General features: G+C 41.5%; 1 protein-coding gene across 1 annotated transcript in view; it reads left to right on the top strand.

Annotated features, from left to right (window-relative positions):
* Positions 1 to 24,737, top strand: part of cachd1 (cache domain containing 1) — a 93,126-nt gene that overhangs the window by 14,687 nt on the left and 53,702 nt on the right. The window contains exon 2 of the mRNA XM_074634911.1: positions 21,218 to 21,280. Within this exon, the coding sequence (XP_074491012.1) occupies positions 21,218 to 21,280 (63 nt within the window). The remainder of the gene's footprint in view (positions 1 to 21,217; positions 21,281 to 24,737) is intronic.

Here is a 24,737-nt window from a genome sequence, read left to right as displayed (position 1 = left end):
TCGCCGAGAAAATGGCAAGGGGGAAAATGTGATACAGCGTGCTAATTAGGAGGCTGGGAGGAGAGTCAGGGCGTTTAAGTGTGAGAGGAGAAATGGGTAGACTGCTTCAGACACTTTCATTGTTCCAAACACATGTAAACACCCTGAAGTCACACTCTTACACTATCTCTGTCTGCCTATACACACACAATTCTCACATAAACACGGACTCATATAAAGCTGCATGTATGGAGCTGCTGCAGCTGTGTTTACCTATCAGTGTCTCTGAGCTCAGTTATGTTTCTGCCAAGCGAGTGGCTTATTTGATCTGGACTGACTCACAAGTAATGGAAGATGAGCATTAGGGGGAGAGGCTTTGGTGTTCAACACATTTTCTCCTGCCTGCTGGCATGTCAACATGACTCCAGATCACCAAAAAAAACAACCAGCTAACTTTTCCTGGTTATGATAAAGAAAGTGTTCTCTTTCAGAAGATCTGCTTTCAATCTTAGTTTATTCAGATCTCCGATATGATTTTGACATAATTATTGTAATGCAGAGCTCTAGACATCTTGGGCGTGTCCACGAGGGATGTCACGGTGAGGACATTTTCCCACGGGTTAATAAACTAGTGACAACACCCGTGTTACTGATTACACCGGACATTTGACAAGAAAAGACGGCGCTCAATATTTGTAGAGCGCTTACTTTGATCCTTATCGTTGGATGATCTGTGTGTCTGACCTTCGGTCCAGTATTTGCTGCGGGGCCGCAGGTTTCCACTTTGAGCCGCTGCGGCATGCACACCGGCTGTGACCAATCTGTCCTCCGCATGGCGATTGCCTCATTAACGTTATGGTTCCCTTATAGCATTGGGTTTAAATCCGAAATATTGCCAAATAGGCGCTTTTGCTTTTCGCTTTGACACCAAATCCGTCGCCATCGTCTTGTCTGTCAACTCTCTCTCGTTCCGTGTGTGAAATCTGACTCTTGCTACTCTGAGCTGAGACACCATACAGAGCAGACACTTTCACTTTCAGATTGTAATGTCCGTTGTCTGACTATGTATTGATAACACGCCGCTGAAAAATTAAAATTAACTAAATGGGTTTTATTTCTATGAAAAAAGCAAAACGACGTGGGGGGCGGTGGGCAAATAATGTAATCGTGTGAGCCCGATCACTGTGTAGCACCGACTACCACGGCAAGCCTAGTGTCCACCCCAGTCAAAAAAAGTCTGGTCACACCACTGGCTAGCAAACTTGCCACTATTACACCACCTCACCTTCAAGTAGGGATGCATGATATGTATCGGGCCCAATAAATGATCATACGATAATGGGATATTTGTGTTATTATGTATTTATTTACCAGTTTCAGAAGAAGACATTAGAAAAACAAGCTCATTTATGTGAGACATAATAACTGAGTCTTTCGGTTTTTAAATGTATTCAGCTTAGTGCTCAAATGATAACCATAATGGCTCACGATGGGTCCCGGACTCATAAAACATATTGCTCTTGTTGCGTAGGGACCATCTTGAAATCATCTTGCAGTCATATTTTACATCTTGGTCTCAGTTTTCTCATTATTTTTCTCTCCGGCTGTCTCAATCTGTGTGTGCATGGTTCTCTTTGTGGTGCTTTCTGGTTTGATTTCACTGCTGAGTTACAAAAAGCAGTTGGTTGTTTAGTGAAATAGGCAGAAAGGGACCGTCTGGTCTCTGTGTTTATTACCTTGTTGGGTCACACACTGGGCTCCCTGTGTAGACCAGTAATGAATCCTTTTATTTATTTCTTTTAAACCAGTTAACAATTAGTGGTGCAGTTTGAAAGGGTGATGCTGCTTGCATCCCACATCCATTTAATATCAGATTTTCAGGGTAAAATCTCTAGCACCAAGGAAATGATGTGTTTATGTTTCTGGCAGCAGCATCAGTTTCATCCTCCTGTTTGCTGTCCAAAAGAAACCCCACTGTCAGCCTGTGTTTGTGTTTGTGTATATGTGCCCACTGAAATCAGCATTTGGTGGTCCAACTGAGAGGTCTAATGCTCACCCCCGGATCTTAACACTACTTAGGCATTCATGTGTCTTTTTTATGGCAGCAGTTAACTCTTTCTACATGAAACTTACATCTTATCCTCTCCTATCCTTCCAAACTTCTATCTCCCAGACTTTCTTTTTCTTTCCAAGGCCTGCTCACTGCCAGGTTCGGCTGCCTGGTGCCGTGCCAGCTTTTCTCAGCCTGTCTAGCCCCGGTGTTGGCATCGTAAACCAGCTGGGGTTTCTGCCGGCATCTCTTGGCAGCTGAACAGGAGACGAACCCCGTCTACACCTTCAGCCCTTTCTCTATATTTTATGGAACTTGCTTATTCATATGTAAATTTGATCTGGCATTAAAACTTAAAATGCTTTTTTTTTCAGTGAAGCTCTAGACCGACACTTTTCCACTGCATCAAACACATACAAATGTAAAATGTGTGTGAATCTAGTGTGGTCTTAAGGGAGTCTTTTCCTGGATCAGCTTTCTGCAGTATTGTCTCAGGCTCCTTTTTAACACGATTACAGGAGAAAAATTCAGTTTGAAGCTACATATGTGAAAGACTCATTAAATTAAATAGAATTACAAAAACATAAACCAGAAAATATTTTAAAAAATACAACCGTATTTTGATACAGAACTAAATCCTTCAAGCGAAGCATACGGCAGCAGTAAACCTGCTCTGCCTGGTGCTGCTGACGATTGTGTGAATAAGCCAGATCTCTTACCTTTTCTGGAAACGTTAATCCGACAGTGTTATTTGGTCTATGTGTGAAAGGGCTCTTAGACTGATACTGAGCTCTGTGGGAACAGGAACCTGTGTGTGTGTGTGTGTGTTTGTGCCTATGTGTGTAGAGGTAGTAGTGAGTTGGTTGGTACATTCCTTTGCCTGCATGTGTGATAGGGTTGATTGATATGACGACATGCTGAATATCATGAGACAGATGGAATTTGTCAACTAGCGATGATTTCTATGTAGCATCCATATCAGGGCAGCTATCCATCCCTTGTTGATTTAGGCCATGGATGGTCAAACTACTGCCTGTGGGCCAGCTGCGGCCCACTACCTGTTTTTAAATGGCCTGCGGTGAATATTTAAAACTAAACTAGAATATGACTTGAACATATTTTAAATAAATTGCACTGTATGCACATTGCACTTCTTAGTTTAAACACTAGATGTTGCTGCCATTTTGAACTGCTCCTTGACCTACATTGATTACTAGTCGATGAAAGCATTTACTTAATTTTGATTAAGTAAACATAGCGGAACCGAAAAAACGGAAGATAACATGAGTGCGAAAAATTTCTGAAACATTGGGAAAATGAGTACTTTTTCACAGAAGTCAAGGGGAAGTGTGTTTGCTTAATTTGCAAGGAATCTCTTGTGGTTATGAGTATAATGTTAGAAGACACTATGAAAGTTAACATCAGTCCCACACTTCGTACACTGGCACATGGGGTTTGACAGTAACAAACACTGATTTCCCTGCAGTGTAACTGGTTGAAAACTACGCGTTCACTATGGGATGCACCGATCTGACTTTTTCATCCCGATATCGATAGCGATACCTGAGCTTTTGGTATCGGCGGACACCGCGTACCAATCCGATACCAGTGTTTAAGCTGTATGCCTCACTGTGTGGAAGTGACGGGGATCATTCTTTTATGTGTAAAGCAACATCAGTTTTAACGGTATACATTGCTCTCCTAACTTTATTAAAGAAAATGTAACACTAAAATGTAAACACACATTTTTGATTGTCTGTACACTGAATATTTCGGGGTTTTGTTGAGCCATTTCATGGAAAATTAACTCTTAAATCACCATAGTTTGTACAGAAAATAGGACTTGATAATGCTATTAATATATAAAATGACATGCTGTCATTTCACCCACCTTAGAATGTGAATATATGAATATTGTTAGTGTTTAATGAGGTCCCAAACCAGGCATTCTGATTGACCGTTAAAACAGGGATGCCAAATGGAAGACTCTCCTTTAGATGAGCTGTCGCATGTCTCCTGCACACTTCAAAACAGAAAACACTGCTCTCCCTCTCCCCGTATTCACAGCAGCAAAGCCACTCATCATTTACATACCAGAAACTTGTGAATGTCCTTGGGGAACTCTCTCTCCCTCTCTCTCCCTCTCTCTCTCTTTTGAAAGCACTCACACTTGAGCTTCTGCACACAGCGATGATCGACTCATGAATCTGAATAGGAGAGGGTTCCCATGTTTAGACAGCACAGGGAAGAAACCTGATGCATATTCAGCTGACACCACAGGCCTGCCTGCTGTCTAAGAGCTCGGCTTGGCATGTTTGTGAAACACAGACGCTGTGTGTGGTTTGCTTGAGTCTTAATTAATGTAAATTAGATATTTTGTTCTCTATATTTTTTTGCATAATGAGATTTTTGCGTATTAATTTAATGCCTGGGATTTGAGTCCTAGTACAAACACTTTAAATGCATTGTAATTTTCATTCATTTAGGCTCTTTTTTTATTAAATATTTTCACTGAAAAGCTGTTCCAGTACTGAGGTTGCTCATGTGGTTAGTATGCGGAAGACCCCTCACTTACTGGTGTTTAATGATGGAGGGAGAATGACACTTATTACTCAGGGATTTCAAGATCAGTGAAACTGACATAAATACAGCTGTTTCATTCTTTTTCTGTAAATTTGATGTGTACAAGCTGCGTAATGCATTCAACAAATATCCTGAACTTGCAATTCATGCTTCTTTAAATTATCATGCAGACTGTATGATTGGAAACTCATATTTTTAAGGTGTATTGGCTCCAGTTTGTCGTCATTCAGCCGGTCCAGGAGGCTGTATTTTGTCCCTGGGATAGTAGGAGAGGAGTGCTTGTTTTCTTTCTAAGTGTAGTAGCTCTTGCTGCCAGTTGTGTTCACTCACATGGCTCCACCCGCCCTCCGAGGATGTATTTTACCATATGTCACTTCCTAGTGTTATGAGCTAAAGAGAAGCTGAAATGTGCCTATCGTCAGGGCTCAACACCAACTTTTAAAAGTGGTTGTCATGCTGACAGCCAGGCATCAGCTTTTGGTTGTTGAAACTGAAAATATGGTAGCCATTTTTAGTCACACTATATTTTGAGTAATTTGGATACTATGTACTGTGCTGAGACTGAATAATTGAACTGTATTTACCATCGTTGCGCTGGGTTGTGGAACAGAAGTTTGTCAGAAAGCCTTTTTGTTGATTTGTTGATTAGAGTTTCTAGTAGAAACTATATGCATGAGCTTGTGGGAATACTGACTGTGCCTCACCTGAGCCAAAACCAACAGGTGCACATTTCTGATCTCTTCTTTGTTTACATCCCCCACCCCTATACTTTGTTACAAGTAAAAGTACTGCAGTCAAAATTGTACTAGAGTATTTCTACATTGTGGTATTGCTACTTATACCTCAGTAAAAGATATGTGTACTTCTTCCACCACTGCATCTGTGTCTTTTAGGCAGTTCTGCTGACTTCTTAGAAAGCTTTCTGATACAAATTGTGTTTGTGAGTTACTCAGCTGCATCTGCACGATAGCGCAGAGAAAAAAGGAGATTTGTGTATGTGCGTGTATTTTATATGTGTACTTTGGCAGTGTGGTTTCCTGCTGCAAGTGAGGGTCACAACTCATAAACTGTCCTCCTTCTAATTCACTTGTGTGCAGTTGCAGAGCATTGGTGATGTAGACAGGTTAGACGTGAAAAGGTTTTTCAGCGTGTCATGTTGCATGAGCTGTTATTTACCATTGGGTGCATGATGCATCCGTGTAAATGTGTAATTTTTATGCGAGCATATATGACTGTGCGTAAATGTGCTTGTATATGTATATCTGTAATTTAGCCGAGCGTGGCCCGATGTTTTCCTTCCTCACCACAGCTCCCAAGTTGCCTCCCTCGGCACGCTGAGTAGCCAACACAAATCCTGCATCCAGTTAATCATCTCATGTCATAGAGATTAATGCTGCGCTGTTCGGTGCTGTGTTACGTTACGGCATGCATTACTCTACTATTTATTATTATTTAGATATTTTATATTCTTAATAGTCACAAGTGTATTTTCAGAATATCTTTTGCCACATTGTCATTTAAGTGTTCATGGTAGACACCTGTTGCATTGATCACATGTCTGGGTAATGTACATTTCTGTCAATAGGCACTGAGTCTTTAGGAGACCTCAATGTGAACTATTTTCTATTTAAGAAATCATCCTAATGGAAACTTTTGATGGCGAGATCTCTGGATTACACTGATTAACTAGAGCATTGTTTCTAGAGAGACTTTGTTTCTGAGTTTTCCAAAAAACTATCTGCATGGCTAGAGACTACTACTACTACTACTACTACTACTTCAAAAATAATGTTTTTGCAAAGTGGTGAAAGGACCAGAACTGACCAAAGGGCCAGACCCTGCAGGATACACTTTTTTACAACTGCAAAATCACCATTTTCATCACTAAACTATTCGCTAGTAACATCACTTATTATGCTGTAAGCTGGCTAAACAGAAAACTCTGATGTGTCAGATGCGACACTTGTGCCACAGCTGACATTTGGTAACAATTTTCTGTGCTTATGCTAGACCTAACTGAAGAAACATCTGCTCTTTATCTGTCCAGACAGTCAAAAGAAAAGCCACAGTGATGATGAAGGGCATTTTTCTGCTCTGAAAACTTCTCAATTTCGGCGCTCTTTCAAAATAACGTGTGATACGACAGACGATTAAAATGTGAAACTGGAGTTCAAAAGCTGCCAGTTTATTAGGTACATGTATCTAAAACGAATGCAGTCTAATTCAACAGCCCTGCAATAAATCCAACCTTCATGAAGGTTGTAATATTCAGTTTTTGTTGAAACAGAATAAATTTTACGTTATAGTGCTGTTGAATTATACTGTGTTATACTGAAAAGTGTTTCTAATATTTATTCAACCCCATTTATATCAGTACGGGTAGACTAAATATTAGAAACACCACGGTGTATAATGCAACACTGTTCAACAGCACCACAAACTGCAGCCTTAATGTCCACACAGTTGAATCAACAACACATCTAACACAGTTTCAACAACCACTGAACATTATAATCTTCATGAAAGGAGGATTTATCAGCGGACTGTTGTATAAGGCTGCACTCGTTTTAGCTAGTAAATCCGTATTTGACCAACTGGTACCACTTTCACACACAAACCGTGTTTAACACATGACGATGAACATCCGTCAACCAACATTTGACCAATTTTTTCCAGACTGGTGTTGCTGGTTAATTCCCAGTTATGGGTGTGAACACAAGGGGCAGCAGGACCAGGCTGTACTAGTTTGGCTTGGCAAAGACAAAACCGGTATCGTATATAGCTTAAGCCTCTCTGCAGAGCAACCCATGCCTCTATTAATCAGTGCGTGTAACTGCCCTAAGAATACATGAAGTAGAACAAAGCACCCTGTCTATAGAGAGACCTCATAACAGTGGCCAGACATGATCTCACATCGTGCTCAGAAACCTGAGACGGAGACCACCCCGGGAACATTTTTTTCCCTCTCTGTCCTATGTCCTTTCTCTTCTTTATCTCTTCGACCCATCTCTCCGATCTGCTCCTCTGTTAGTCTGTTTTTATGGCACATATTCAAGAGCACTGTGTTTCATTTTCTCATTATTATGGTGACAACATTTGTAGCGATTTAGTGGCTCTTGTGTACATACCGGTATATATCAACTGCAAGTAAAAGCCTCAGAGATGAGTCCACAGCATAGGAATGTGAAGATAATCCAGGATAGTTTGTGCAGACGGTGCAGGCGCCCCATCTGAACATCCTCTCACTTGGCTGACAGCGGGGCTCTTTTGGCAGGAAGCGTATATCAAAGTTTTGAATTTATTGGCGCTGGGTGACGAGCCCTTTTCGTTTCTCTTTCTCTGCCTTTCCTTTGACTCCCAACTTACAGTTTATCATTCTCAGTTCTGTCTGCTCTGATCCTTTTGACATCTCTAAGGGGTCAATGTGTAGTTTTGGCCGTGGTAGGGTGTACCACGAGGGTGTGACTGGGACTTGTGGTGCCAGAGGCTGCTGGCAGGCATCGGGCCCTGAAGTGGCAGAAGCCCAGCCCAGTCCAGAGGTTAAGTGTTTGTGAGACTCTTGCTTAGTTTCCACTGCTGCGCCGCCTGTTCAGCCATGTTGTTTGTCATCTCAGTTGAAGCTGTTGGTTGTGGAAGATTTCATTTCGTGATAAGCCCCAGCCAACACAAAAATACAGAGTGGACATGATGCCAGCAATGTTTTCAAATTGAGCAATTTTCCTTCCCCCAAAGCTGTCATTAAGCTTTTAAAGTGTCAGACAGTCCCTGCTTTCTTTGAATAAGAAGCAGCATACATGAAGTATTATGTTCCTAACTAAAGAGTATCCACTGTAAACATGCACGTGATCCCACTATAGGTCTCAAGTGATAATTAGAGGATGTATAGTACACTTTAGCCAACCATGATTGCAGTAGAGGTTCTTTTTTAGTTCAGTATGAACTCCCTCACCCCGACCCACACAGTAATTTACTAGCATTCTTGACATGAAATTGGTCATATGAAATGAGCACAGTACTTGGGACTCAACTAAATTACCTCAGTTATTCATATCATTGACAACTTTTAGTTCATGACTGCACAGTGCATGATGGTTTAATTACGATCATCCCTTGGCTTTCAGTCTCTGTCATGTTGTGAGAACACAAACACCATCATTTACAAACCTCCTTGATACGGAGAAACATTCAAAGCCCCTATAAAAAGACAGAGTTTTCTCATTATCTTGCATTCCTGTGTCGAACGTATTTGACCGCCGTGTGTGAGGTTTTGTTTTTGGTCCTCTTTCGCTCCTAGATTTTATCGGCTAAATGGAGGCGCCCAGGTATGCGGCTTTGATCTGTCTTTGGAAAGTTTTCACATTGGCTCCACTTTAACAGCAAGTTGCTATTCCCATAATGCACTGCTGGCCTTGCCGAAATGCCGCTGCGTACTGTATGTGTTGCTGCTTTCAGGCTAAAATAAAAAAAGTTGAGAATATCAGTCTGATTTATAAATATGCAATGGGTTCTTTGGGTTATCATGAATTTTGCATAATAAACTTTCATCAAAGAATTAGGAATGCCGCTATCAAGTGTGTTTCATTAAGTTTTAGTATTTCTAATTAGTCAAGTATTTTAGTGCATGATTGCTGTGGCCTGCGGCCTTGTTTTAATGACTCAACTGCTTTAACATCAAAGGGCCTTGTGTTGGGGAAACCGTAAGGTAATGACCTGCACCCAATGTCTCCTACCACATGTACGCTATATATGCTCTCATAGGCGCACACATACACACACACACACCGTGTTTCCACTGCATGGTACGGCTCTGCTCCACTCAACTCACTTTTGGAGCCAGAACCTTTTCTCTGTGCCGTGTTTCCACTGCAGATAGTACCCTCTCAGTGTAGGCCGGATTCTCAGCTGATTGCCGTAGCGTGAAACTGCCGTTACATCATCTTCAATGGGACATTCGCCAAACAGAGGAACGTCTGCACTTCGATGTTGTCAATTGTCACTTGTCAATTGTACGGCGTACTTTGCAAGCTGCCATTATTAAAAATCTCTGTTCAGCGAATTAAGAATTGCGGCCGCTATTGACTGTACCTTGGCTATTTAAAAGCAGCAGGTTTGTGCAGGATGTCCCGTGTCACCCTAGAGACGTTTCTCTTCGACCAGTCAGTGGTCTGCAGTGTTTTAACTCCACCTTCTAGTATCGGCTCAGCTTGCTTGGAACCTCGACCGAGGCGGTACCAAGAATGGAGTGGTGCTATTGGTACCATCCACAACTTTTGTTAATGAAAACACAAAAATAACCGTTCTAATGTGTAAGAGACTGAACTGGACTGGACTTCTTGGCGGAAACGCGGCTTGTACTAAGAGGAGAAAGCTGGATCATCAGACAGAGCTGTCAGTGTTATCACTACTTCTTAACTCTGAGCACTGTTTATGACGCAAAACTTCAGACAATTTTGAGCACAATGTCTCTCTGTATGCCTCCTGTCCTTCACTTTCCTTTCTACCCTCCGTTTACACAGTTTGATGGTGAGCACCCACAACACTCATTGTTTCTTAACTCCCAAAGAGAGAGAAAGAGAGGCGGAAACCTCATTTACTCTCGCTAAGCTGCAAGATTATGTCTCTCATTTGAGTCCCAATGCCTTACTTTCGGTCTGCAGCTAAACCACAATTCAGATGGCTCATTACCATCCTCTGTCCTGCAGGGGGGCTACATGGGGTAGCACTAGACATGCTCAAAGTGTGTTTAAATTCACTGAGAAGGGAAGGTCAAATCCTGACATCGTGGGTCTTCTGCAAAAAGGTTTTGTTGCGTCAACAAAATAAATTGAAATGTATACGGGATCCATGCCAGTAGTCATAATGTCAGTCATGATGGATCATTTGTACTTAAGGTAAAATTAAGGCTAATTTTACATCTTTGTTCCCATTTAAAGCTTCAAATAAACAAGTAGCTTTGGTTGTTATCAAACCACGGTTCTATCTTTCTCTTCTCCTTACTGCTCTCGTCCGACCCCACCCCACTTTTCCACAGCTCTCCTCCGTCTCTCCTCCACCCTCCATTCCCTCACATTTCTCTCTCACATGTGGAAAGCATTATATCCTGTCTGGTGGAGAGGGAGAGCAAACATCCCAGGCTGAGACTGAGAGCCTCTCGGGTAGGTGTAGGGGGTGGTGGGGAGGCTGTTAAGATCTGCATGGCGGTGCGGTGCGGTGACTCTCTCGCTCTTGGCCCTGATGCTGTTTGGACAAAAGGGGGTCTTGTTATTTCAGGTCCTCAGCACCCGATAGCTGACAGGCTTCACCCTCCCACCACCGCATTGGACTGGACCAGACCCTGGTTGAATGAGGGAGAAGGAGATAAAGAAAGTCCAGCTAGAGGTCTCTGTACTCTAGTACATTTCTCATGAATAATATCTATAGCATCTGTGAATGTTTAAGTTTAAAACACTTGTGTAGGTTTCTCATGCTCTCCCTTTGCAACTCCAGGTCTCTTTTATTGTTGCCTTTTCTGGCAGCTTTATGCATGTATACATTGCTGAAGATGCTGATCAATATATCGTTGCCCTTAGTGAAGTTAAATAAATACTGGTGAATGTACAAGTTACTACTCGTCTTTAAATGGCATGCGTCCTCAAGATGGCGAAAAACCATTTTGGGGGATGACCGAGAAATAGAATAAGGGACTCTGGTGGAAAATGTTTGAAAACATCTTTTTTAAAGAAGTTGCACCACATTGAAAAGTCATCATACAGTATGTGGTCAATGTGACACAGTTGTCCAAGGTCTTGGACTTGATGTTGAAAAGCTGGATACCATAACAGCAGGCTGAAACCACCACCACACCCTTAGTGCTTGGATCAGGACCAATGTGCTTAGTTATATCTTTGTAGGTTTTTCAAGATTTCCATACAATTCTCAGATCTGGCAGTACTTTCCTCCAAAGTGCCCATTGATCACATTGGAAAGCAAATAAATGGGTACATCAGGATTGTATATTACTACTTCAGATTCTGTGATTGCTTACAGACGATCCAATCATTTTACTTTCTTTCTCAGTGTGACTGTAATCAGAATAGTGGTAGAGCTGTAGCAGGATGAGACTGAGGCATGCAGCCTGGGATTTAGACTTTGCCTTAAAAAGAACATTGAACTGTTTTATCCATTACAGCTTTAAGTCACGTTGCTATGACAACCAAGTTTTTATGAATATATAAAAGCTGGGAATCATTTCTACATGTGGCAGCAATCCTCCCTATTTTTCACGTGCACATCCACAAGCACACAAATTCATGTCTAGAAGATTGAAAATGGAGCTCAGTAAATAAGCGCTAACCGTGGTGCTCCAAGCCTTTTGACTAACAGGCTGCACACAAACATGCACTCCCCTCTCTAACTCAATGTGTGGGCCGGGGCCTCAGGTTGCCTGTTAGTTAGATTCAAGCAAATTAAATTGACCCATGACGGCCAGTCATTTAATTAGCCAACCTGCTCCACTGGGTTGAAATAGAGACACACTTAATTAGCAAGGGTTTGGTTTCTCTATGGCCATTATAGTGACATTTAAAGATCCTCGTCGGACGTGTCTCCTCCTGTTTAACCCCTCCATCTTTTCTTCCTGTGAAGCGAAATATGATATGTAGTTTCGTAAACTAGTACCAACCAATTTCAACCAATAATATCATGACATCCATTGATCATTCTGCAAATTTTTACGTCAAGGGAGGTGTCTGTGGAGCCACAGTCCTCTGTAGCTCTGTATCGCGCTACATTCAAAGCCCGCCCACTTTTTAGCGGTCCAATCAAATGCGAAGGATTTGATTTAAATCCCTCTTGTAACTGCACACTGCTCAAGTATTCTGTAACCCTGTACAGAAGCTGATGATGCTCTAACTTACGTTTCACCGGGACTTTTACAATGACGATACATCAAAAATATATTTTTGAACAATAACCCTGCCCAACCGAACAAACATGCTTTATGTCCAATAACTGATAAATGTGAGCAACAAAGACTAACAAAAAGACCAAAATCTCTGTGTCGCCTTACAGCTGAAAAGCAGGGTACTGAATTGGCTCTCATCTCTTGGGGATGCCACCATGAGTCATTTGGTTGGGTGACACCTTAAAGAATGCTTTCACCACTTTCTAACCTTATTAAAATGTAGTTTCCCATCATTTATAGATGCATATAAAACAACTTCAGCAATATATTGAGTTTTAGAAACTTGAACCTGCATTAATTGGTTTTTCGTTTAGGCCTTAAAGTCCTTTTCACAAACTGTAACCTTACAATAGTCTCCTATGTTCCACTGATTAAAAGATAATAAAAGATAGCCATGCTTTTATCAACTTAACGCCCTTCTGGTGTGACTGCAGCTAACAGACATAATGTTTAAGCTCAGTGAAAAGATTCACCAGAACCAGAGTTGCATCTGTTATCTGGTTTCCAACTGAGCTGAGGTTGTGCGTCGTTATAATTGATAGGAAATACAGTGAAACCTTTTTAAAGCATTTCTGAGTTTTCTAGGTTAGTTCACCAGGTTCATCCCCATAGAAAAATGAATGAATACAAATGCTCTTTTCTTCTGTTGTTCCGGTCTGTGTGTTATGGAGCTGTAAACTGCAGGTGCAATTATTTCAGACTTTTGTTGTTGTATTGCGAAAATACAGAAACTGCTCTCTCTCGCTCTCTCTCTCCACCTTGCTTTTCCACTCCCAGGTGCCTGTTTCCCGACTCTGCTTTGTAGTGTTCAGAAAAAAATCGAGATGGGAGGGCGAGGTTGGGGATGGAGACATGGCAAAGGGTCTAGGAAAAAAGTAAAAAAAAAAAAAAGCACAACACACACACATCAGAGGCGAAGCTCTGATGCCGCATCCCTGGCTCCAGCTCTTTGTAGTGCAATGAGCGGAGAGTTGGCTGGGGGCACGCAGGGAGGGAGGGAGGAAAATCCAACGGGGGGGATAAAGCACCGAAGGAAGGAGAGAGGCTGAGCTGTATACCAGCAGCATGGAGGAAGCAGCAGTTACTCTCCCTTGGGCTTTGGGCTTTTATCTGTCAGTTGTATGGAAACCAATCTCTCCGGCTCTACAGCTCCAAAACATCTACACTGCAGTCTAATGTGTGGATGTGAAATGTGTGTGTGTGTGAGACGACATTTCCTACAATGAGAAGCCTGTAGTGACAGATAAGCAGTTGATGAGCTTCACATACATGCACATTCACAGTCACTTTGACTTGCTCACACACACTCATCCGAGGTGTGCTCATGCTCCCATTTTGCCCTCCAGTGTGTTCCCAGATAAACCGCGGACCACTGATCAACAAGCCCTAAAGACAGGATTAATGGGAGTGCGTGCTTGTGTGTGTGGGTACGTTTTTTGTGTGTGTGTGTGTGTGCATGCTCTCCAGTCCAATTCCAAATTAGTGTTGCTTACGGCTCCACTCTGGCCTTTGAAGAAGGGGGGAATTGCTAATAGATGTGTACCACTGCAGTTCCTCCACTTCCCCTCTTCCTGCCTTCCTTTTCTCTTTCCTTCCTCGATCTTGCCTTCACCTCTCCACAGTCTTCTTCCCATCTCTGCGCCCGTTTCTCCATGTGTTTTCCTCCCCAACAACAAACACAAACGACTCTCAAAGTCTCTCTGTGTTTGGGGCTGGTGTTGCCGGTCGTCTATCTAGATTTTATTCTCTGCCCCACTAAGAACAGAAGAGCCTCTTTTAAGGAGAAGAGCCACTTGGGGTAGTTTATAGCATCCCCAAGAGAGCTGAAGAGGCAGGCCCAATTAAATGGATGCCATGTACACGGAGGGTTCCCATGGTTCAGATGCTAGAACAGGGGCCCAAGAAAGAGAAACGAAATAACAAAGGGGAGAGTTTGGTTTGCTTGGGATTCAACACGTCAACAGTGCAGTCTAACAGCGTGTACTAAAGCAGGATTGCAAACGTTTTCTTGTGATGTGTAAATGTGCTCAATCTTAATCCTCCTAGTTTCCTATAATTGAGAGGGGAACAGGTTAAGTTATGAGTCTGGATAAAGCTAGGATTGAGTTTAAATGATAAGTCAGTCAACAGAATTACACTGCAACAACCCACAACCCTGTATCATTATAACAAATACACTGCAACACAGTTTCTGGTGTTTATCTCTGTAACTCTCTAAAGACGGTTAGTCATTTATGTGAGCCACTCGTCTGTGGTCAGGATTAACCTCAAGGTGGATGGATTTAAAAACGTGCCTAATGAGATAAAGGCTGGTACTCTGTGATCAATGGACTTTGAGGAGGTTGAATGCATTTCTGGTGAGCTTAGTGTTGAGAAAGCTGCCCTTTTTGGATCCACTTAAATGGTTTATTTTAAAGGGGCCCTGTGGAGTTTTCTTGTAAACAAACAAAAGTTATATTTACATTCAGTGTTGCTCATCAAAACACATTGTGTGTATCCTTGAGGTCTAACACACATGTTGAGTGAAACTCCTTTCTCATAAAACATATGCAATGCTGATTTTATTTATTTTAAATCCAGTGTTGTTTACCTCCATGTTTACTAGCTTACAGTCTTTTTCCCTGCCTTTGTTGGCGCGTTGCAGCACATCTTGGTACGTTACCGCCACCTGTTGATCAGTGGAAAAGTGTGACACCATTGGTAGGACTGTGCGTCACGTTCCTATGACTTGGCATTTGGACAAAAAGTAGGGCTAAGCGATATGGAGAAATCAAATATCACCATATTTTTGTCCAAATACCTCAATATCAATATGCAACAATATTGTAGGGTAGACTATTGGTGCTTTTCCAAAATATTTTCACAATGGAATTTTTGATAAATTTGTATCTTTAAAACCAGGAGAAGACAACACTTATGCCATATTAAGATATCTCAAATCTAAAACGATATATAGTCTCATTTCAGGATATTGATATAATATCCATATATTGCCCAGCCCTAACAGCAAGCACATTTTAGATAATTTGTAAAGAGCTATGCCGACTTGTTTTGAACTTTGGTTCATACTGTATGTGCTCTGGACATGCTGCCGCTACAAAATGATTTTATTCCACAGCTTGATAAATGAGGTTCATAATGTTGTTTAAGATGGAGCATCCTCAGGAAAATGTGGTTGTTTCCCGCTGCTCTTCATGGGTTAGACAGATGGAGATATATTGTTTATCATCTATCATTCTAATGCTATTGTAGGATTTCTTTTATTGTACATTTTTTGAAGAAATTAAATAGAGCTGCAATGTGTAGTCGATTTAATTAATTGCCAACTATTCATCTCTATCTATCATGTCTTAAGAAAAACAAGTTGAAATTCTCTGATTCCAGCCTCTTAAATGTGAATATTTTCTGGTTTCTTTACTCTTCTACGACACTAAACTGAATATCTTTGAGTTTTGGACAAAACACAACTTTTAAGGACGTCATCTTGGGCTTTCGGAAACACTGATCGACATTTCTTTTTACCATTTTCTGACATTTTATAGACCAAACAAAATAATCTGCAGATTAATCAACAATGAAAATAATCGTTAGTTGCATCAACATTAAAACATAAGTCCGATTTATACCAGAATACTTTCAAAAAGTTCCCATTTGACTTGTCATCGCTGTGCTGGACATCCACTGGATAATTCAGTTGTTTATTTCTCATGTCTTCTGGTATCTCTTATATGTATACTGCCCAGTCGTACCTGGAGGAGGTAAGCAGTAAGGTGTATAGGGAAGTGAGAATGCACCCGTTGTTAGTGTGTGCCTCTCTACTGGTGTGAATGTGCCTGTGTACGTTTGAGTGTTTGATTATGGGTCAGGGGAGGCCACAGGCTCACGGTGGCCCAGGCAGCCTCAGGCCTCTCGGGTTTCAGAGCTGAGCATTCCTCCCCGGCTGCTCCATAGCTGTGAAAACCGCAAAGCAGCTCCAACAACAAACACTGGAGGCACTGGGGGAAAGACAGCTAACCTGTGGCTAATCAACAACAGGAGTTTGCTCTCTCTTCAGGATTTGTTCCCAATTTTTCAGAGTTGCTAGCTTAAGTGAAGCAAAGTGTTTCTCCATTGCAGTGCCTGTTTCTCCCCCTTTTTCCTTCTCTTTTGTTAGTGGAATGTTTTGAGAGCACATGACTCCTGCTAAGTAGTGGCAGCTCTGTTTGTGTGTGCTTGTTCGTGTTTATTTGACAGTTCGACATCTTTGGACCTTCTCTTTTTTTTCCACTAAGAAGGGTGTGGAACAGTAGACTGTCTGGGCTTGGTTTTGCACTTTGTAAATAACTCAGTAGTGAAATATGCAGCTGTGTGTGTGTGTGTAATGATAACATAAAGAAGCTGTTTATATAGCACTTCTCTGTAAGTCTCATGCCTCTGTAAAGTGAAAAGAATAACGACGATTGCTGACTCCATTTAGACCATCAGGATTAAAACCGAGCACTTTGTTAAAGTTCTGTTGAAGACAGATTGACAATTAGCACTGTGTTTGTTTACAGGCCGCATTAGACATAATTGAATTTTCAGAAATTACATCAACTGAATGGCCTAATTATGGCCCAGAAAAGGGCATTGTGAGGAAATTTTGCAGTATAGCGGCATCTGTTTAGTTGCATCTTTGTATCTCTGTGTGTTTTTGTTTGGTTAGCAACTTTTTTTGATAATAGATTAATTATATAAGTACATTTTCAAGAAAAAATGGTAAACATTTTCTGGTTTCAGCTTCTGAAATGTTTCAATTTGCTGCTGTTCCTCGTCTTACATTATAGCAACTTGAATATCTGTTTGTTTTGTACGGTTGGTCGGACAAAAGAACATGAAATTGTGATGTATATTTTCCACAGTTTTCTGATGTTTTATAGACCAAAAGGTTAATCCATTAATGACCAGACAATATAATATTATCACGATACTTACGTCACGATACGATCTTATTGCCATTTTACAAATTTTGCGATCATGCTGAGTATTGCGATAAGATATGGTGTGATATATTGGGATTTATTACCTTTTTTCAACTGCAAATTATGCAGTTCTTTAACATCTGTTTTATCTAATGAGATACAGAGTTTTCATTCACATATCTTGAGGTCAGAAGTCGAGGGACCCCTTTGAAAATGCCCATGCCAGTTTTTCCTTGCCAACATTTAGCGTAATTTTGGAGCATTATTTAGCTTTCTTCCCGACAAGCTAACACGACATAGCTAACCCATTCCTTGGGTTTTCTAGGTTCACATGATACCAGTATCTTGCTTTAAGACCGAGCCCACTACAACCTCTGAAAGACAGAATAGCAGCCGGGCCCGTCAGATTGTTAAGAGGTTAATAGCTTATATAATAAAAGATTGATACTTGACATCTGTGTATTGATACAATATTGCCACGAAAAATATTGCGATATTATGCTGTATCGATTTTTTTCCCCCCCCGACTCCTACTTTTTAGGCATCCTTGGCATAAGTCTTCCGATGTTCTGGAGGCTCCAATATCTTGAAGGAACTTCTCACCTTTTCCCTTTAACTGTGTGAAACCAATGACACTTTGTTTTGTTATGCTTTGTAGAGATCCGTTGAAAGGTGTAAAGGTGTAGCCAGGGCAATAGGCTATAACAGTCTATAGTGAATCAGCTCCAGGTTTTGTTGTATGTGGTGCATTCTGGGTAATTGGTGTCCTCTGGAATGTGTCCAACAAAAGGTGTGGACAGGCAGCAGGAAACGGCTGCAGTGTGGAACCAGGTAATTTAAGGCTTTGTGTGCAGTGGGGCGGCTTACAATGAGACACCTGCCTACCTGCTGCCTCAATACAAACATTAGTCTTACTCTGTTTGTAGCTGCTCTGTAGTACTGCTGGCTGTGTTTGGAAAGTGTGTGTGTGAGAGGAAGTAAGAAAAAGAGAGAAAATGTAGAGCTGATGGGACTCAGGAGAGCATCTGAAAAAGGTGTGTGTGTTCGTGTGTGTTATTTTGGCAGCTCTTAAAGTGTGTTTCTGGAGCTCTCTTAGCGTGTGTTAAGGCTGAGGTCACACCAGGACTCATTCTCTCCATGCTTTAATGTAGCGCTCTGCTTCCCGTCACTTAACAATATAAATCAGGGACTATTAAAATGTTTCAGTCTGGAAGGTGAATGGGGGAAATGTAACATCACCTTGTGATTCGGGGCTCATGAAAACCTTCATTTAGTGTTATGGCTGACCTCCAGATTCAGACAGGTGACGCATTTTCCTCCCCGACCGAGAAACTGATGTAAATGACAGAACATTACCGTCTGGGTCTTTGGGTTGGTTGTTTTGGCAGAAAACCAGGTTTATCATTCTCTAAGGAGTCTGGACCAGTAATAAAATGGCTCCAGATGCACCTGTCTGAGCAGAGACATCCATCAGTACTAATGTTACTGCCTCACAGTCAACACAGTCACTGTCTGAGTCAGTGAAGTCAGTTTGCGTGTTGTCATTTGGTTTATTTCTTGTGTGTTATTGCCATGATGTTGTAAATTATATATGATTGGTTTCTTAAAATCAACTTTCACTGCATTTTGACTTGAAGCATGAAGTGTAACTAATTTAACGTTAACATTAGCAAGCCAAGATACACACTCCCAATGTCCTGAAACACCTGAATGGAATTTAGCCATCATTAAGGTTATTAGTTAACGTTATGCGTTACACCTGTGCTTGACAAATCAAAATGTCACTGCCATTAGAAAGGACTATGAACGTAGTTTTATTTGTTTTTGTGCATTTATTCAGCAGCATTTATTGGCCCAGTTTATTCGGCAGTAACATTGGATGACTTGTTTGAACTCTGGATTTTCTCTATAGAATAATTGTGCTAGTTTAATAAAAGTAGCTGGACGTTCTGCAGATTCTTAAAGGTATTTAGTCGGGCTGCAACTAACGATTATGTTCAGTATCGATCAATCTGCTTATTATTTTCTAATTGATTAATAGTTTGGTCTATAAATTGTCAGAAAATAGTGAAAAAGGTCCATCCCAGTCTCTAAAAGTCCAAGGTGATGCCTTTAAATGTCTTGTTTTGTTAGTCCAAAACCCAAAGATATTCAGTTAATATGGTATAAAACAGAGAAAAGCAGGAAATCTCCATATTTGAAAGTCTGAAAACAGCATTTTCTTCCATTTTTGCATGAAAAATTACTTTAGCGGTTAATCAATTATCAAAATAGTTGGTGGTTAGATTTCTGTTGATCGACTAATCGATTAATCGACTAATCGTTGCAGCTCTAGTATTTAGTCCCTCATGCTATAAACCTGCCTTTGACTTATTGTAGCGCCAACTCTAAAACCATTGGTTTGCAAGGCATATGTAAATGCAGCTTGTGCAAACAAGAGTGACTCCATCACTTCCTTAACTTGTCAAAATAGCTTGTGTCTGTGCCAAATCAAATAATGCCGGCAGAAATTAATCAAGTGTGATGAGCAACAGCGTCGGTTTACATGACAGTGCCATTACAGGTTAAAGGTGTCTATGAATATGTTGATGAATATAAATGATTTCTTTCTGCAAAGTCTCCTATTTCATTGAACAATTATCAGATTCATCAGACGTGGTATTAACATGCGTCCTCAGTGATCGGATCACAAGTGGACACCTCTAAGTACAGGTGTGAACGCACTCGAGACGCATTGAGATCTGATCGCTCAGACCACATTCAGGGTAGGTCTGGGCCACATATGGCCACATTCTTTTAGCAGTGTGTACGTGAATGTGTCCTGGGCCACATTAAGGACCGCCTACTCCACTGACGTCTCTGCGGGTCTCTGCGCTCCTCATGTGAATAGATAGACAGACAGAAACGGCTTCTGTGCACTACTGTATCCGGTCGGACTGTATTTTATTAAACTATATCTTATCTATAGGCTGTATACTGTATCTACAGACTATCAGACTAGGGACACAAAGTGCATTATTATCTTACTGACTGAATTCACGAACATGTTGGATAATACTACTGACATTCCTGTAGTATTACGTCACAACGTCTGCTGTATCAGCCATGTGTTTATTACGTGTTTACTTGCGTATAGAGCGGGGAAGTGAGATTGGATCACAAGTGGTCACTCAAGACGCATGTGGAGACGCATTGTAATGCCAGGTGTGAACAGACGTACTTAAAGCTGTCAACTTGTGTTCGGATCACTCAGGACGCATGTTAATGCCGGGTCTGAACAGGGCCTAACAGAGCCCCGGTCACAGCTTCATCATTATAGCTGGTATGCTTCATTAGCATGAACGGGCACGCTGCCACAATAAGCTCCTGGTGTGACTAGATTCTTTGTAAATGTGAGGAAGTGCAGTCACCAAACATAAAGAGGTGTGAATGCTTGAACTCTTTGGTAACCTTGTGATAATAGTGGAATAGTTTTTCTAGATTGTCACGGGGAAAGTACTTTTTTACATTTGGCCTCTTTTCGCCATCAGTTTTAGTAGATGTAATCCCAGAGTGTTGATAACAAAAGGTCTCCGCTCAGCAACACCTGGACCAAAAAAATCTATCTCTATAAAGGAACCCTGCCAATACTCTTCCTCAGGAGATGGTTTTCAGTTATTGGATCCGAATCTCCTGCATTCCTCCTGATCTAACCTCACCGTCTCTGCTTCTTTCTCTCGACAGAGGATTTTCAACTCGTTTGTGTACACCGAGAAGACATCAAACGGAGAGACAGAAGTGCAGCAGGTGAGTAACAAAGGCTTCTCCTTTCCTGTGTGTGTGCGTGTGTGTGTACCATGGATTGTGTCTGCTTGTGGTCTTGTGTAGTGTTCAATTCAGCTGCAATGAACAGACACACTCACACTCACCATCAGAGGAAAAAGGGGGTTTATTAAAATTCTGCGGCTGCTGTCTCATTGGCTTTGAAGTTCTCTGTCTGTTTTTCCACTTGTCTGTGAGCTTACTCTCTCTCCCTCTGCTCACAATATGAGCAGAATAAGAAGACCTGAAGCAGAGAACGGCATCTTTTTGATGGCCTTAAATCCAAAAGTCTAAATATATGTGAGTCATTAGATTGGAAAAACCATGCTCAGAGTTTCTGTCGTCCGGCGATAAGTCAAACAATGATTGTGTGCTGGCGTGGCGTGTGTGTGTTTTTGCACTCGTGCATCAGGGATCTTGGAAGAGTGACGGTAAACAACGCCAGACTTGTAAACAGCCACCAGCAAGAACCGACAGGTGGATGTTTGTTTGCATTTCTCCTGCGACCGTGTTTCTGTGTGTGTGCATCAGCGTATCCATCTGTGTCAGTGCATGTGTGTGAAATATACAATATCTCTCATCTTGCAGCTATTTACTATTCCAGAGGCAGCTCCAAATTGGCCTTGAAGCATTGCTGTTTCTTCGTCCTTTGCTAACTCGCACAAAAACAGTATTCATACAACCCCTAGGGTCGGCCATAGAGAGTTCATCCTGATAATCATTACCTGTTGTGCAAGTGTCTCTTAGTGTGGGTCTGAAAGCATTTCCTTTCACAGAAACCTCAGCTACGATACTTAGGTTTTGAACTGACACAACATGGATTGGGTGTATGTTAATAAGCACCAGCCGCAGAGCAGCACTGACTTCTTGTTGGAATAGTTTGACAGCTCATACAGTGCCCATACATTCTAGCTGCAACCCTTCGGAGGCCGATGCCAACTAATTCAGATGACAGCTCTGGCATAGTTGGCTCGCAAGTTCTGTCTGGGCAGAGGGGTTGTGTGTCCATGAGCCAAAGTGAGGCTCAATTAGGAGTGGGTCTGCAGAGGAGGAGAGAGCAGGGAGAGAGGGCAAGGAGCTCCAGAGAAGAGCCACTGGACGACGAGTTTCTCCTTTGGACATTCATTATTCAGAGAGACACGCAGACATCTGTCCCTCTCTAATGACACAAGCCCTCCCTCTCCCTCCCTCTTCCTCTCTCTCTGTCTCATTGAGTCTGCTGCTGTCTATTCTACTACTGTCTATTGTTTTACTCATTGACGTGTTGCTGTCAGTGGATATCATGAATTGAAACGGCTGGCTGCTAATGTTTTCATGCTGATCCCCCATTCACACATGGGTCGTTTTAACAACAGAGCAATATCCTCGAGTACTATGAGTTACAATAAAGAGTTGAATATACAGACATGGACAAAATTGTTGGTACCCTTCCGTTACAGAAAGAACAACCCACAATGGTCACTGAAATAACTTGAAACTGACAAAAGTAATAATAAATAAAAAATTTACTGAAAATTACCTAATGAAAATCAGACATTGCTTTTGAATTGTGGTTCAACAGAATCATTTTAAAAAACAAACTAATGAAACTGGCCTGGACAAAAATGATGGTACCCCTAGAAAAGATTGAAAATAATTTGACCATAGGGACATGTTAAACTAAGGTGTGTCCTGTAAATAGCATCACAGGTATCTTCAAACTTTTAATCAGTCAGTCTGCCTATTTAAAGGGTGAAAAGTAGTCACTGTGCTGTTTGGCATCATGGTGTGTAATGGGCTCAGTCTAAAGCTAGTGAAGATACTGGTATCAGCTAGAAACTAGAGCCATGCCAACGCTAAATAACGCTCCAAAGTTACTCCGAATTTTGGCGAGGAAAAACTGGCACTGCCATTTTCAAAGGGGTCCTTTGACCTCTGACCTCAAAATATGTGAATGAAAACTCTGAGATGAACAGAGTGAAAACTGTATCTTATTAGATAAAACAGATGTTGACAAACTGCATAATTTGCAGTTGAAAAAAGGCAATAAATCGCAATATATCTTATCGTAATACTCAACATATCGCAAACTGTTGACTTAAGTATTGTGATAATATCATATCATGGGGTCCGTGGTGATTCCCACATCTAGTTTTTAGCCCTGCTGACAGCGTGGCTTAAGAAATAGCAAAGTGTGTTGGTCAGTCGGTCCACCAACGTATTTTTGAGAGACATACTTAACACTAAAAACACATCCAGCTCAACTGTTTATTGTGTGAGGGAGTGTTACGGCTGTCCGTCACAGCCCCGGTAGATGAAGTCTTCAAAAGGTGACATTTAAGAAATGGAAGGAAAAGGACAACCAGAAATGGTTCCATTCAAGTGAGAAATGGGATTTTGATTATTTCACTTTTTTTTTCTCAGGTCTACGCTGCTTACATGTTGTGTTCATCATTTGATGTGTTTTCTGCATTTACTCCTGCTTTGAGGATATGCGTTATAGGCATATAACCACTAAATATACGTCACATTTTCTTGGCGTATAAAAGTAAATTTAGACAAACAATCCACAGCTTCAACCTGATATCAAATAGACAGTTTTATGGTATTAAGCTGTAATAATTCACCTTGTTGTAAGACACATTTTTAGATCATTCCACAAAATAGCAGTCTGGGAATACAACTGATAAATTCTCCTCATATTGGTATCATTAAGATGTTCTCTTTCGTTCATGTTGTTATGGTGGTATTTCTTCCATTGTAAACTGACACTGATTTTCATGACAGACTTGTGAGCAGGAGGATTTTTCCATTTCCCTTACTTTATCAAATCATGTTCAATAATTACATCACCATCGGTTGAGCGAACAAAGTCAGCAGGTTTAACGAGCCTTTCTGACAGTCGTTGGAAGCAACTTGTCCACTTCACAGTAATGAAAATGAACTAGTTCAATAACAAAGTCAGTTCATCGAAGGAGAAGTGACACCTGTGCTGTTACGTTTCAACCGTGCAGTTTCTTAGTTCTGCATAACATCCTATGTCAACCTCATCCTAGAGTAAGTCCTGGTCTTGCCATAAACACCACTACCAGTAACGGTGGTTGATGGCTGGCTGGCAAACCTCAAAACTCCCAACACGAGACGTCAGGTTGCACCCGTTCCATTCACTCCGGCTCTGTGGCTGAACCAACCCCACTGGGTGCTGTAAACCCTAAAGGCTGGTTGGATGGGTCGTAGAGAGGAGCCCTGTGTTCTGGAGAGTGTGGTTAATCTGCAGAATGCAGGTTTGCTTTGGCTGCTCTGTGGCAGACTGTAACTTAAGCTTTAACTTGCACGGCTCGAAGTTTCTGGTTTCTCTTAAGTCACTCTGTTAAAAGTCGAGTCTTACTTTCTCCCTCTGTCTGTCTCTCCCCTCCCAGCTATGGAAACACTCCTCAGCTGAACACTGGCCCATTTTCCCCCT

The sequence above is a fragment of the Sebastes fasciatus genome, chromosome 5 (assembly GCF_043250625.1).
Source record: "Sebastes fasciatus isolate fSebFas1 chromosome 5, fSebFas1.pri, whole genome shotgun sequence".
In the NCBI taxonomy this organism is placed as follows: Eukaryota; Metazoa; Chordata; class Actinopteri; order Perciformes; family Sebastidae; genus Sebastes; species Sebastes fasciatus.
The sequence above is the reverse complement of the archived record's forward strand: the minus strand, read 5'-3'. Positions and strand labels throughout refer to the sequence as shown.